The 16,693-nt window shown below is 38.8% G+C and overlaps 1 protein-coding gene across 9 annotated transcripts in view; it reads right to left on the reverse strand.

The window, feature by feature from the left end:
• The window catches only part of PPFIBP2 (PPFIA binding protein 2), a 204,528-nt gene that overhangs the window by 86,744 nt on the left and 101,091 nt on the right, over nucleotides 1-16,693 (reverse strand). For 7 of the 9 annotated variants that reach the window (XM_050955046.1, XM_050955045.1, XM_050955041.1 and 4 more), the window contains exon 4: nucleotides 691-783. In XM_050955046.1, coding sequence (XP_050811003.1) covers nucleotides 691-783 — 93 coding nt within the window. Of the gene's footprint in view, nucleotides 1-690; nucleotides 784-11,321; nucleotides 11,893-16,693 lie in introns of those variants that run through there. The other 2 variants (XM_050955047.1, XM_050955044.1) reach the window with 1 other exon arrangement.

Here is a 16,693-nt window from a genome sequence, read left to right on the forward strand (position 1 = left end):
GGGGCAACTGGATCCTCATACTCAGTCATAAATCCTGAGGGTCAGATCCTCAGCTGCTATATGTCAGAATAACTCCACTGACTTCTGAGGATTTACACCAGCGGAGAGGGGGAGGGGAGGGGTGGGGCTGGCACCAAAGAAGAAAGAGAGTGAGTATTTGTGGCAGGTGGGATCACGACAGAGGAAGTGGAAGCCCAGGAAGATGGGGGAGAATTGGGCACAAGAGCCAAACATCCAGTTGCCAGACAATTATAGAAATTTGCACAGAACCATGTTCTCCATAGAACCAACTGGGACAATCTCACAAACTCAGAGCAATCTCTTTGACCTGCCACATCTGGTCACTCTACAGTGTACTTTTTGTGGATTTTACAGAATGCTGTGAATAAAGTCAACTGACATGTCCACTATTTATGATTTGATTTTTCTTCTTGCTTATTCATTCTCTTCTCTCCTATCTCTGTGTTACATACAAATATCAATCATGTTGGAGGCCAGCCTGGTTAGCTGCAAGCCTTCCTCACATCCAATGACAATTTCATATTCCATGGCCAGTAAATGTTTCTGCACGTAACATAGTCTTATTGATCTAACAGAACCAAGGTGTTTGGCTTCATGTCTCTTTCCGCACTCCCTCTAACTTTTATCCATTGAATACCAAATATGTTGATAGTACGCTACTATACATACCTGCAGTATGAGGGACTCTTTATCACCTTCTAATCGTGCCAGTCGTTCTTGATAGGTTTCATTGTTAGCAGAAGAAAGATGATTCACCTGAGACTGAAGATAATGATATACTAAGAATTTAAACAAATCACTGAAATTAAAATGGTAAGCAATAGCAAACATAATGAAAAGTAATATAGAACCAGGGGAGTTGCAATAATGCAAAATAAATACACATATTATACTAAATATGATCCTGCCAAGAGCAATCTGGTATGCCATAAGCAGTTTAAGCGCAGCAGAATTTTAGATAACTTCTTAGTTCTAGGGATCAATACTTCTGAATTGACTCAAAGTTCAAGAATGACATCCAGTAGAATTTAATGTCACTCCTGGCCTTTGTGCCTACTAACACTTTTCTAAATTCAGTGGAATACTGATTGTGGCTTGAACTGGAATCAGTGTACCATCAGCCATTACTGAGCCTAAGGTAAGGTATTACATGGCAGGCATTTCTTTCTGCTGTCCATTTGTCATGCAAACTTCCACTGAAAATATCACAGATAGGTTGGAAATTCATAAGTGCAATGCAAATATTTGTGCTAATATGCAACTTTGTGAACATCTTGGTAGTGAACTCCTGAAAATAAATGTTTGTTTATTAGACCAAAAATATGAAAGAATCCAGCCTCTATGGTGATCAGCTGCAACTTTCTGAAGAAAAGCAGCAAATCCTATAGAAAACGAACAGGTGAGTCTAACTGAACCACTGGCTTTGGACACCTGCCATCTTTGGAATGTTAAATATTCACTTCAAGAACCAAACTTTGTATCTTGGACCCATTGGTGGAAATGATAAAAACTAAGAACTATGAAGACTATGCACAGAAGCACACTGAATTGTGCTACTTTGACATCCTTAGTCAATAAGACTTCGTATTAATTATAGCTCATGCAGGAAAGCCACTTTACATGTTTAAAGTAACTCCAGAGTATAGCTTGCATTGCAACTAAGTCCCCAAGAAAAGGCTACAGGAAAATATGACATTTTCTCTTTTATTATTATGAATTTATTAAAAATATCTTATGTTTATAATGGAGACAATTTAAAATTTAACAATATTCAATATAAGTTCAGGCTTTAAAAACCCTGCTGAGAAATAAATCCTTCCATAATATTCTTCCAACATGTAAGACTCTACAGAACCTACTTCAAGTCCTTTGCTCTGTTTTTTCAGTCGAAGTAGACCACAAAAAGCTACCTTGTATTTTATAGGCTACAGCTCAGTAGATACATTTTTAAGCAACATAATTACTATAAAAACAATGCAAGGGGAAAAATGAATTGCTTGTTAATAGGTTATTATTACCTTGTTCAGCTAGCAACTTATCAGGAACTACTGCAGCTGTTTAATTAGATTTCTAAAGTAAACTCACTGTGCAGAGCAGACAGGAAAAAAGCAAATGTCAAATTAGAACATAGTATTAAATGTCATTGTCAGTGACCATGCAATTATGGGGCTTAATAACAATCAATAGTGCAACAGTATCTGCAGTGATTCTGAAAGGAAGACAGTGGAAAGCTGTGAAATGTATGCAAAGAAAAAATCTGTATACAACAGCACAATCTACTGAAATACTGCCTAATTCTGCTTCCACCTAAAGTCAACTGCAAAACTCCTTTTGTCTTCAGTGATGCAGGAGCAATTCCACATATTAGTAATTTTTGAAGAACATGCAGCAAATTGCTACGATAGCAGATACCACACTAGGCAACAACAGGAAAGGATGGTACTATGGACAAGTCACGGGCCAGACCTCCAATGTGCAAATAAGTGTATCTCCATTGATTTCAACATAGCTTTGACAATTTGCAAAGTCAGAAGATCTGTCCCTTCTGCCTCCCCTCCGGTATGTAAAACGGGGATTATAATATTTCCTATCTTCCACCCTTTTTTTTTTCTATTTCACTTGTAAGCTCTTGTGGGCTGAGGTGTCTCTTACTATGATTTGGAAAAATGGGTAAACAGTGAAGTGGCAAAATTTGCAGATGATACATAACTACTCAAGATAGTTAAGTCCAAAGCAGACCGCGAGGAGTTACAAAGGGATCTCACAAAACTGGGTGATTGGGCAACAAAACGGCAGATGAAATTCAATGTTAATAATGCAAAGTAATGCACATTGGAAAATGTAATCCCAACTATACATTAAAATATAAATCTGATGGGATCTAAATTAGCTCTTACCACTCAATAAAGAGATCTTGGGAGTCATTGTGAATAGTTCTCTGAAAACATCCACTCAATGTACAGCAGCAGTCAAAAAAGCTAACGATGTTGGGAATCACTAGGAAATAATAAGACAGACTAGAATCATAGAATATTAGGGTTGGAAGAGACCTCAGGAGGTCATCTAGTCCAATCTCCCTGCTCAAAGCAGGATCAATTCCCAACTAAATCATCCCAGCCAGGGCTTTGTCAAGCCTGACCTTAAAAACCTCTAAGGAAGAAGATTCCACCATCTCCTTAGGTAACCCATTCCAGTGCTTCACCACCCTCCTAGTGAAAAAGTTTTTCCTAATATCCAACCTAAACCTCCCCCATTGCAACTTGTGACCATTACTCATTGTTCTGTCATCAGGTACCACTGAGAACAGTCTAGATTCATCCTCTTCGGAACCCTCTTTTAGGTAGCTGAAAGCAGCTATCAAATCGCTCCTTATTCTTCTCTTCTGCAGATTAAAAAATCCCAGTTCCCTCAGCCTCTGCTCATAAGTCATGTGCTCCAGCCCCCTAATCATTTTTGTTGCTCTCCACTGGACTCTTTCCAATTTTTCCACATTCTTCTTGTAGTGTGGGGCCCAAAACTGGACACATTACTCCAGATGAGGCCTCACCAATGTCGAATAGAGGGGAATGATCACATCCCTCGATCTGCTGGCAATGCCTCTACTTATGGAGCCCAAAATGCTGTTAGCCTTCTTGGCAACAAGGGCACACTGTTGATTCATATCAAGCTTCTTGTTCACTGTAACCCCTAGGTCCTTTTCTGCAGAACTACTTCCTAGCCATTTGGTCCCTAGTCTGTAAGAGTGAACTTCCGTTCTAAGTGCAGGACTCTGCACTTGTCCTTGTTGAACCTCATCAGGTTTCTTTTGGCCCCATCCTCTAATTTGTGTAGGTCCCTCTGTATCCTATCCCTACCCTCCAGCGTATCTACCACTCCTCCCAGTTTAGTGCATCTGCAAACTTGCTGAAAGTGCAGTCCGCACCATCCTCCAGATCATTATTTCCAAGCCTGAAATTGTAATCCTCACTGCAAATTCACTTAGGGTCACAGGAAGCCAGCACAAGGCATATGCACCACTAGTCCTGCCTAAACCCTGTTGTAAGGAGCCAAAAGCAATGCAGTCTTTTTGCTGGTCACTTCTGCATGGGGGTGAATATCTCCCTTGGAATTTACAGTTTAATATTAAATTAGCTTTTAGAGTGGTGAATAATATTCTGTTTAGTTTTCAAAGATTTCACATTTGACCATGTTGTGCATTTTTGCTAGAAGTATTGTGGCTCACTCAGCTTCCCAGAATATAGAATTCCTCTCTAGGATGTCTGACTGAGTTTTGTAAGAAGACGAGCCACATCGATACTTTCAATATTACAAGCATCCCCAGGAACTAATCTTCTTTGGCTGTGTAGTTGGGCTCAAACCTGGGAAAATAAAATATGATGCAATTTTGTTGCTGTTAGAAAATGTACTTAGCTTGCTTAGTTGCTGATAATGTTCTGTCTTTGACTATAAGGTCAGCGATGATAAAGATAATGGTTCTTTCAAGAGTTTGTACAGGAATCTTGAAGTAGGTAGGTTCTCCTGCAATTTTTCAAACTTCCATTTAGTTTAATCTCAACAGGACAGGCAATATTTAAGGGAGAAAAGAGGGCTACTGTGTGGGGGGGAGAGACAGAAATGTGGTTCTAGATTTCAAGACCTGTGCAGGAGAAGCTTCTACCAAAAAAGTAAGATTGTGTTTGCGATGAAAAAGATGATGAATTTTGTATGATATACTCTTTTTCTGCTGGCTTTCCCCTTTTGCTACATTGTTTTTCAGAAACAGGTCTGTGGCCGCTTACGTTTAGGGGAAAGATTGTACAGGCACAATGAATTAAATGAATATCACATTTTTTGCCATAACTAACTTCTCATGAAACATAAACAGGGTTCAAAGTTGTACCTGAAGAGTCAGCTATCTAAAAGAATTAGATCTGTATCAAATCACAGATAACTGAGGTACTTTGCTGTACCCACATTGTCTGCCTTGTTGTATGCTTGTGAAACATCCCCAATTGAAAGTGTATTATTCAATATCCATATAAAAGCTAGTGAACCATTTTCATGTGAGCAGGAAAATATCAGCTTTGCTAACAGGTTAGCATGAGTGAGCTACTGTCTGTAGTTGTCAGATAAGTGCAAACAAGATGAGCTGTTAAATAAAAGTAGTAGACTGATATGTAGCAGTTGTTTAAGACTTGGGCAATATTTGTGGTGAACAAAGACAAGATTAAAACAATGTAATATAGCCCAAGGCCATCTGTGAATGGTTGGAGTACTTTCTGCAGTTGCAAAGGTAGATTATTTAGTTTCTTCTAAACCAATGCAGATAGACACCAACAAGGACTGAATGTGGGACCTTTGACACTAAAATCACAAGATCTTAAAGTACTTGATTAAAAGACATAGCGCCAAAAGCCCGGACCAGCAAGACTTATTACAGTGACAACAAAAATATTAAGTCTGAGGACCAAACTTGAAAGACCAAAAGTAAACATGTGTGATGAGTAAACCTTTGTTAAATTAAGTCTGCAGTTCATAAACTAAAATGTGTTAATTACAGAGCTGGTCAGGAATTTTCTGTAAAAATTATTTTCTGATGGCAAATGCCTTTTCTGCAAAATCAAAATTTTCTTTGGGGAAATTTCAGTTTTGGCCAAAATGTTCAATTTTCCACTGTGAAAACAGAAATGATGCCTTTCCCCGCTGCCTTCCCCTTGCCAGAGCCTTTCCCTGCTGTTGATGCCTTTCCCTGTGGTACGGACAAGCTCCAGCAGTTCCTTGTGGTGGGGAAAGTCTCTGATAGCAAGGAGAGGATCTTTCCCTGCTGCCTCCCTGATCACAGGCTGGAGCCTCTCTCTGGTGTCTTCCTGCTGCCACAGTCCATCGGGAAAGGCTCTGGTGGTGGGACACCACCACACTGTTAAAAATAGCAGTATAGAGAGAGAAGGCACTGCTTGGGTGTGTAAAGAGCTGTTTAGGGTACAAATCATAAGGTTCTGCCCACCTAAGCAGTGCTTCACCATCTATACTGCTGTTTATGCCGGTGCTAGGGGGTTGTGCAGCACATGAACTCTACACAGCTGTAAGTCTAGACATAGTCTGAAACCAATTTTCAGAACTGTGGCAGCACTTCAGTGCCTGTCTGTTTTAAGAATGCATTATGTATAAATGCAAACATTCTCCTTAACCCAGCATGCTCTGTGTGACATCTACAATTGTTTTCCCAGTTAAAGTAAAAGTTTTCACATAGAGGTTTATCCCAGCATTTGCTTCAATGTCTTAAACATCTTCGGTGTCTTAGATTCTCTCTGTCATATCATGCTCTCTTCTAGCTTGGATAAAATGCTGTTATGTATTGGAAGCACTTGCTGTGCTCTCATTTATGTGATCTAGTCATTAGCCATTCCTCTTCCAAGAAGCTTAAATGTTATATGGCAAGAGTGTCACAAAAATCTCAGGACATGCTCTAGACGTATTCATTTTATAAGAACATCAGAATTAATCACTAAGAAGTACAGAGATTGAGCTGTAAGAGGAAAAAGGAGAAATAAATCAGACCACCACCATTAGCTACTTTAATTTTATGAATTGGAGGTCAGAGAAGCTCTTGGTCTGGGTATGCATGGATTTTTCAAGCTTCGTGTCAAGTCTCATTTTATTTTCATAGGAGACTGGATTCAGAACACAGCTTATTGTCCCATACAGAAGGAAAGCCAGAATTCAGGTTTCCTGTATTAACTCTCATAGCTGAATGCTCCACAGCCTGCAAAAGTAAGGCCCTTTAAGCAAGGACATATGGAAAATAATAAAATTCAATATGGGTCTGTCTATGGTTTCCTTGTGCATGTTAAATATCAGCTTCAGGAATCTTTGTCAAGCTTGATAAGTTGGTCAGTACATTGAAGCACAGTAATTCAGCACTAATTCTAAGGAAGCCATATTGAAAGAATAATAAAGCTCACAGACATTTAGATCAGCGATTCTCAAACTTTTTTGGCAAGGCGCCCATACCTTAATAGGGAGCTTGTGTCACAGTTCTCCTCCCCTCCCATTCATAATCACATGAACCATCTCCAATTCCACAGGGAATTGAATACGTTCCCTGTGGCAACTATGGCGATTGCATGCATGGAAAAAGTAGTATTAAGGACATGCATAATGTATTCTGTCTTCTGTTGCAATTTGGCAGCTATGAACAAAGAAGCGGAGCCAGCAGTGTGCGACCAACCAGTTTTCCACTGACTAGTAGCAGTCCATGGACCACAATCTGAGAACCTGTGATTTGTCATTTGCATCCAGATTGAAGAAAGAACACCTCATTCCTCTACCTGCTTTTTTCAGGATCAGTCTAGTATGGGGTCAATGCTAATGAGAAAAATATGTAATTCCCACCTCTATCACTTTTCTGGATCTCATTGGGGTCACTACTTCCATTCCACAACAATTGTGTAGCAATGGGCACATAGCATATTATTTGTGAGATATTTGTATTTGAGGATATTATTTGAATCTCAGATAGGATTGTAATCCGAATCCAATCCATTAATGTTTTAGAGCTACCTGACTGTATAGGGATTTTTGAGGAGTTGCTGGATAAATTGCTCTTCTTTTTCTGTTCCCTGGATGGAATGAAACAAGCAGCAACAGGTTTCTTCCCTAGCCCATCTCTCATGTTTGGTTAGGATGAGGGAGAACAGTAGCCAGCTAGACAGACCTAAAAGCACATGATCTGAAACTAAGCAATGCAGAGCCAGAGGAATTTATACGCTCTTAGACAGCATGAACATTTGCTGAAATTCTTTGCTCTGAACTGGATGGCTGGATATGGCAGATGTGCTGGCATTTGGAAAATCTAATATTTTATTTCCCCCCTCCCTGGCCTTTCCAGCCAACAAATGTGAGAGGGTTGTCCATTCTGCTCCCTCTCACATCCTTCACTAAATTAATTAGACCAGTGAAGGTCTAACAGTTTCAGACAATTCTCACCCCACAGTTAGTGGAAAACATCAACATTTTTTATGTCATTAGCTGACCACTTATTGGTGCACACACACACTCCCACAGGCAACAATGGGGATCACACTTTTATTGCAGAAATATAGGTTCTACTTAGGTCAGAGGAAGGGATACTAGAAAGCAAAAGGGAAATGGGGAAGAGTGATGATTTTGGAAGCAATCGTAAAATTCTGTGGGAGAACTTCCTCCCTCATCTCATGGGAACTGAACAGAGTTCATACTACAGATAAGTATCTTTTGACCTTATCCTAGATGGGAGCCTCTTTTCCTCTTCACTCCCAGCTTCCTCAGTTTGTCATGGAAGGTTTAATTGGGGAGACCATGTTGTCCTTCCTAACTGATGATGGGTTGAGTCACAGGGCAAGCCTTCTGTAAAATGGCTTGAAAAAGGCGGCAGTCTCCACAAACTAGTGCTGTGTGAGAAACATCTACAGTTGTATATCCTGATGGGCTCGCTTTTGTCTGTAGGTAGCAAGGTCTCTTAGAATGTCTCCATAGTTTCAAATGGCAGACTGAAACACCACATGCCACCGCATCCACCACCACTGTAGTGTTACATATATCTGCCAGATCTTATTCAACTTCTTAGACAGTACAGGCTGAATGTTTGTTGGTTCAGGAAATTGTTGATAGGAAACAATTTCACAGTGTGCAAAGGGCACAGTGAAATTACTTTTTTGCCCTTCCACCAGTAGGTAAGATTCTACTGGTTTGGGGAGTTATTCCCTGTGCTTATTATAGGGAATATTGCTACAACTGATAATATCTTTCCTATCAGTAAAAGGCAAAAAGAAAACATTTTAACTACGCTATGGTACAACTGAGAACAGGCCGCTGTGTTTCTTGGCTCCATTGATTTGCTCCTTCATTTTGCTGCTACCCAGTCAATGCCCAGGGCCCGTCTTGGCACTGCTGTCTTAATGAGTCTTTTCACTGCTAGGAAAGTACAGTACATACAGCACCTGGATTGTGGTAACATTTGTTTCAATTTGATCTAAGTGGTTTTTCTCCTTCCAGCTATCACCTGGCACTCACAACTGTACAAGTTAAATGTTACAGGAGATTGCTGTTAAGGGACTGATTCTGATTTTCTGAGAATCTGAAAACATCAGCTGCATTATCTGCCTGGGGTTTGGGTTTGCAATTTTACATTTGTCCCTGCACTCCCATAATTGAGTTCAAGACCACAGACTTGATACTGTAATGAAAATCCAGCTATACCACCTAAACTCTTGTAAAATTAAAATTGATCCTTCTCCCTTAAGTGTTTTATACGCATGGTGAAACTGTTCTTTATCGTAGGAGAACTGCTTTTATTATCAGCCAAAGAGCAACAGTTTGTGATTACAGGATCTGAAATCTTTATATGCTATCACAGTTGGTACCAGAACATGTGACACAACACTGGGATTCTGGGACATGAGGATTCAGTAAATCACTTAGATTGTTGCAACATTTTATCACTTATCATAGGAATTTGGGAGCACAACAGCTCAGGTTCTTCTGGGATCACTGCAAGATTGTTTGCAGTTCTCCACTTCCATTCACTCCCACACTTTAAGAACCATTTATAGAAAAGAGAGAAGTATTGACACTGCCTTAAAGTCATCAATATAAAAGGAATTACACACAACTACTGTATGTCATTATACTTTCATTTCTGTAAAGTAAGATTATCAAGTGTGCACTATATTAATAGTGCATACATTTCTGGCATATTGTTTTTTGAAATAATCCCAAATATCCACTGTTTCAAGAATTAATTTTTCCATGAAAGCACTATACAGTGTTAAGTACTCCTTACCATTGGGAACAAAAGATTAATGGTGTTTCCAAGCTAACCCTTAAGGAATTTAAAATTCATCACTGTAGAGTCCAGCTTACCGAAAGCTACTTCTTGAGCATTCCCATTTTATTAGAGAGAACTGGTATGTGTTATTGGCCTCAGTTTAAAGTGTATGCTGCACATCTTCTTTACTGCACACAAGCCTTAACTTGGCATATGTAAGATCTGAGAGATGAAATTTTATCAGGAAGGGGGAAATGTATTGCTTGAGAACTTATGTTAGTAGAAAGATTTAACTTCTGGCCTAGGTAAACAGTAATAAAAAGTTATTTATCTTTGCTTTAATTGTGCAAAACACAGGCTAACCTCTGATAGTATAATATTACCAACTGCCATTTCCTGCTGCATACCCCTACTGAAAAGATACAAGGGCCTCCGGGACTGAAGCAAATATTTTCCACATTTTTTTTTAAACTGACTGAACTTCAAGCTTCTCAAGCTTCAGCCTTTATCAGAGATTGAGATAATATTGTGAAGCTTTCCATGAATTCAAGAAGTCAATGAAAATTGCAGATCCTGTTCACATTTCACATACAGAATAGACTTCTACCTACATATTTATTTATTTTTATTTATATAAAATATACAGGCAATTAAAATCAGTAGCCAGACATTTCAAAAACTGAGATAATAAAAGACAATGCGAAAACTGTACTGGCATGAATACTTATTTGATTCTTTAAGAGAATGCATAGTATTTGCAATAAAATAGTTACACAAAATACATAAAATTAGACTTTAAATGCTAGACTATTTCTGGAAAGTTAAGAGTTTTTTAATACAAAAAATATTTATTGCTATGTTTAAAAACTGAAGAATAGTGTCAGGAAAGGATACAAGAAAATTATAAAAATCCACTAGAAACACACTAAATTCTCAGATGAAAAGGAAAATTCTGTTTTCTGCACTTTTACTTTTAGACAAGACAACTTTAAAAAATCCCATTTAGAAGTAACTTTGTTAAGTTCAGACTGTTCACCATAAAATTAAGATTTCAATTGTATTTAATCTATTTTAAAAATCCATAAACTACATTGGATGGCAAGTGTGTAACCCTCCCCCACTTCAAAGTTCCGTGCAACTATATCTATGCAGAAAGAGCTAATTAAATGAACTATCGACACAAATACACTCTATCACAAATCATCAACATATTCTCATTGCTTACCATAAACTCTTATAAAGGAAGCATGCTTTATGTTTACAGTCTCAGTAACAGCCAAATTAAAATATTCTTTTCCATTTGTTCAATGCTTGATTTCAGAGTTTCATTTTAAGCACAAAGACAGTTGACTTTTCCACCCTCATGGAGGTATGCCTATAATTAGAGTCTCATGAAGAACTTGGCAACTGCGTAAGTTTGAGGCACTAAATATGTTTTTCCTTACAAAGCTGAAAAGTCAAAGTCTGTTACTAACAAGTCTTTACAAAGAGACAACAGAGACAACAAATCACTTACCCTCTTTAGCCAGGTGAAGTGCTTGTAAATATCAATCTCACCATCCATGCTTTGGGCCCATCTCAGCAATAATATTTCCAGGGTTAAGAGGAACTTTTTGGACAGAGGATAGAGCTTCGTCTTGCAGAATGCAATCACTCCGTCTCCCCTTTCCGCCCCCACCTCTAAGAGCATGAATCCGTGTCCATATTTTTCTTAAATCTCCTGCCTCTGTCCCTCAGGCTTATCCCAAACTCTACTGACGGATGTATATACAACACACAACTGCATAAACTTCAGACTCTCCCCTCTGAGCAGCTGTTTTTTTTAGTGCAGATCACAATTAGTGACAAGCAGCAACATCATTCTAAAAGCTTCAAAAGATGCATCATGCCAGATGGTCTCTTTGAAAAAAGGAGCCTTCCATAGTAGTCTAAACCTGCAGTAACTGTTTCCTATTAATGGCAAAACAACAAGCTAAAAATTACTAAACTCTCATACAGAAACTATTTTCAAGTAATGCTTTCCCTGGCTTTCTGTTTCAAGTGTGGCTGGAACTCATTACCCAAAGACCCCCTATTTCCTGTCTCTGTTTTACTGTGTTTATCATAACACTCCTCAGCTTCTCAATTTATTTCAAGATGGGGTTAAGCCTAAAAATAATCCCTGCTCTTTGAATTACTTCCCTGTTTCACAGAACACACTGTAAAAATAGAAGGGGTTCAAGAAAGACCTTTATGGATGAGTTATGAACAAGTCTTTTGCCAGAAGGGGCAAAGCTTCATCTTTACAAAGAACAACAATATGCCCTCAGCTTTTTACAGTCTTTTCCTACTGCAGCTGAAACCACATAGCATGGCAACATTTCAAACTTGCAATGCCAAGATCAATGTATAGTCAAAGCAATGGTTCTGTTGAGAGGGGAAGTCTCAGGCAATTTTGCCTGTGATAGTGGTGTCCCCTAGTGCCGACACACAGTATTATGGCTGCGACTTAATTTTTCTTTATGAATTCCAGTTTCAGTTTTTTAGATTTCACTAGATTTAGAAACTGGACAATAAAGAACTCCACATGAAGACAGAATTATTTTGGACAAAAATATTTAAAAAACTGTAAGAAGTTAAATGACAGGATCCAGGTCATGTCAACCTCTGAAAAAAAACCATGATGCCTTATGAGTAACGAGGTTATGTCGCACCACGTGGCTTGGGGAGAGGAGTTTTCCCCCTTGCTGAGGAAACAATGACATCCTCGCACCCATGCAGGTCTCAGGGCACTCACACAGATTCCCATTGCCTCCAGGTTCCCCAGCCAAACTCTTTCTGCCTTTAGAGGTAATTCAACAGCAGAAAGAGGGAACCCATGACCAATAACATTGCCAACAATGGCATCACCATGTGCAAGGAACAACCAGGAGTTTGAAGCAGTATGTTTCCTTGAAAGACAACTCTTGTCTAGCTCTGCCTCATTTAGCTACACCTCAAAGTACAGAGCCTCAAGTAAAAATCTCCATCACTCGAGATTTTTAAGAGCAGATTAGACAAAACACCTGTCGGGGTCTAGATAATACTTAGTCCTGCCAAGAGTGCAGGGGACTGGACTGGATGACCTCTCAAGGCCCCTTCCAGTCTTCTGATTCTATATGGAGAAGTTTCTGCAGTTGGAGAGGTGAAAGGAATGGTGCCATGTTATCTCAACTCCTCCTCAGACAGACTTTGGCCAAAGTATCAGGGGATAGCCATGTTAGTCTGTACCCACAAAAACAACGAGGAGTCTGGTGGCACCTTAAAGACTATCAAATCTGTTAGTCTTTAATGTGCCACCCGATTCCTTGTTACTTTGGCCAAAGAAACTCTGTTCTATATCCTCCAAGGCAAAAAGCAGAAGGCGATAACCCAGGTTGCCAGCTCTGCTTAAAAGATCCTTTTTCTCATTTAAAGCCACAGGCTGGGGGAAATGTGTAAGACTTCTAAAGAATAAGTGATGTTAAAAAGTGCTAGTATGATTAAAGGCACAAGCAAACCTCTGACAATGTAACAGAATGGTAAGAGATTTGTGATAGCACTTTGAAAGAATTAGGATATTTTATATTTTCATTCCAGGTTTGCCTCATAAGACTTTACTGATGGCTGGCCTTTGTTGGTGGGAAAGGCTTCTCTTAGTAGTTCTGCAGTTCTTGACATCTAGAACAGCTAGGGTTGCCAAGCCTCTAGGATTGGCCTGGAATCGGCATTGATCTCCCAATGACTACTGAAAGCAATCCGGGAGATTTTAAGAAAAGGACATTACGTCATGGTAGGGAAAAAAATCCTTCCGGAATAGCTTCAGTCAGAGTCGGCAACTCACAGCCTTCCTATATTTGTCTGTCTCATCAACTCTCCATATCATTTAAAATCTCATAAAAACTCTCATTTCTCATCTTACATAAATTAAATATGCCCATATATGACAGCCACTATCTTGGCTGACATACTGGGGATCTCTGGAACTAAAAACCAACTGTTACAGCTTGAGATAAAGAGATCTGAAAGTTCTGAAACATATTTTCATGCAGGACAACAGTAGTTAGTTACAACTTTATCTTGAGCTTCAGGTGTACATTACATGGCACTACTTGTGTGGAACCAGATTTCCCAAACTTTATCAATTTCAGATCATTTTCCAAACCTCATTTCAGATAACTTTTCAAACCTCCCTCATTTCAGATCATTTTAAAAAATAACTTGTCTGTGTTAAAAAGCTTTCCTGCCCCCGCCACATTATGCTTTTAATTAGTCAATTAAGTCCAATCATAATTTCTTTAAAACTTTTCACAATCAAAATGTCATTGTTTGATAGCAGTGGAATCAATTAATTATGCTCAAGGAAAGCTGCATTACCCTGCTTATTACTGTCTAAATACAGTAGTCACAGACAGGTGAACAATCTCTCTCTTGCTATAAAGAATATTTTAAATTAGTAACATACCTTATTCCTGCCCAATGATCTGTTTCAGATTTCATGTAACTGCGCCTTGATTTTGTCACAGTCATTCTTCCTGACTAAAAGGTAACACTGTGACTGAATTTCTAGATATCTTACACACAGTCAACCCCTTATCAGCTAGGAATGTTGACAAAGTACATTCCAAACAGTCACATGCTTGCTGTTAGCCTGTCACCTGAATGCTGGATTTTCTCTCCTGTTTTGAGCTTTGGCCCTAAAGAGTTTCAAGTACCAAATGAATAAAGCAAGGTTAATCAGCGTATTTTTTCATTTAACTAGGAAGATGGGCTGGTTTCTCTCAGGTGTATAAAGATGAGCTTGTGAGAAATGTTAGTTTGGAAGTATTTTCATCAGGCTACTATTATATCGCTCCATTATATCTGCTGTTAAGAAACCAATGTCAACTTCTAAATATTCCTTTTTTTAAAAATTGAACAGGTAATCCTACATTCAATCCAGACTATTCTCAAGAAACTTTATTGCTTATACCCCCCCCCCCCCCCAACAAAACAAAACAAACCACAAAGGATACACAGCAGATATGGTAATATAATCTGAAACATTAATCTTAAAAATAGCAAAGTTCCTGTTGTCCATTGTCTGTTGCCAGAGACCATTGAACAAAATGCCTTCCCTTCCCAATGAATTCTCAGAAGAGACCCACTGATCACAGCTACTGCTGTTACAATATCAACTCCTCCACTTTCAAAACAGATCAAGGGAGAGATCCGCACGAATGTCTTGCCTAATATATAATGAATGGAAACCACACTGCTGTTACCCTGTGCAATTTTGGCTATGTACTAATCTATATTTAGAAGCATTACATTTGCTTTTTCAAGCTCAAATACTCTTTTAATTCCATATCAAACATTAACAGACTTAGAAATGTATTGTGGCAAATCTACTAGGATCAGTGTGCTCCAGGCTCTTATTTATACCTCCTGCAGATAAGAGACCAATGTTGTCATCTCATTCCAGAAGTAAAAGGGAAACAAAAAGCCATAGATCCCGTGGGGTTGGGGAAAGAAGGGAATGCTTGCTTTATGTCATGTTTGTCTTCTCTAGGGCTGAGAAGATGGTCATTCTTAGCAGCATTGTTCTATTACATGTTCTGATGCAAACCTGTTGTGATGTTTTGGGATGGCACCCAGCAAAAATGTCTGTGAATTGTATTGAAGCCATGCTGCCATATGAGGTCGGAGGAAGTGGGGGGGGGAGGGAACAATACAGAGATTCAGGAACTCTATATGTATGACTCTAGCCTCCAGCAGATCTGCAGGGGAGAGAAGGGGGGCATCCGTTCTGAGGACAAATCCCTCTGAAATGGAGCACATCAAAATTAAATTTAAAGTAGGAAGTTTTAATGCAAACTGGGAAATGTTCAAGGATATCCTCCTGGATGTCCAAAAAGCCACAAGTCCATAGACAGTGTAAAAAAATTACACTGAGCAAGAAAGAGACTTGGTTAAGAGGATTATATATCTAAATAAATAAAAAGATAGAAAAAAGTGGAAGTAAATGGCAATGAATACAAGTTTTAAAAACTATGATATTGATAAGGGAAACCAAAGAAATCAATGAAATATAAATGGCCAATAGGGGTAAAGATAATAAGGTGGGATTTTTTAAACATATTAGCTACAAGAAAAACGCTACGTCAGGCATAGGTCCATTGTTAGATGCAGATGGTAAAACTATGAATAGTGATGTAAAAAAAGAGAAATATTCAATAGATATATCAATTCTGCATTTAGAACAAAGCAGGAGGATGTATCCATCTGTATGATGTTGTGGATGGAATAGAAAGTTTACTATCTGTGACAAAGAAAGATGTGAGGCAGAATCTGCTAAAATTAAACATTTTTAAATCAATAGGCCCAGATAATTTACACTCAAGAGTCTTAAAGGAACTAGCTCAGGAGTTCTCTGAACCACTAATGATAACAAACAACAAACCTTGGAAAACTAGAGAAATTCCCAAAGGGCAGGAGGACTGCTACTGTAGTTCCAAATATTTAAAAGAGTAAAAGGGATAGGATGACCAGATGTCCTGATTTTATAGGGACAGTCCTAATATTCGGGGTTTGTCTTATGTAGGCCACTATTACCCCCACTCCTTCCCGATTTTTCACACTTGCTATCTGGTCACTCTAAAAAGGGATGACCCAGGCAACTAAAGACCACTTAGCATGATCTTAATCCCGGGTAAAATAATTGAATGGTTAATTTGGGATTCTATCAGCAAAGAATTAGAGACTAAAAAAAATAAATGCCAGTGAGCTACGTTTCACGGAAGGAAGGTCTTGCTGAACAAACTCCCCCCCCCACCTTTTTGGACAGGATTACAGATCTGGTTGATAAAGGCAATTGTGTTGATACAGTATAGCTGGATTCTTCCAATCCAT

Source organism: Gopherus flavomarginatus, chromosome 5, assembly GCF_025201925.1.
Source record: "Gopherus flavomarginatus isolate rGopFla2 chromosome 5, rGopFla2.mat.asm, whole genome shotgun sequence".
NCBI classification, from domain to species: Eukaryota; Metazoa; Chordata; order Testudines; family Testudinidae; genus Gopherus; species Gopherus flavomarginatus.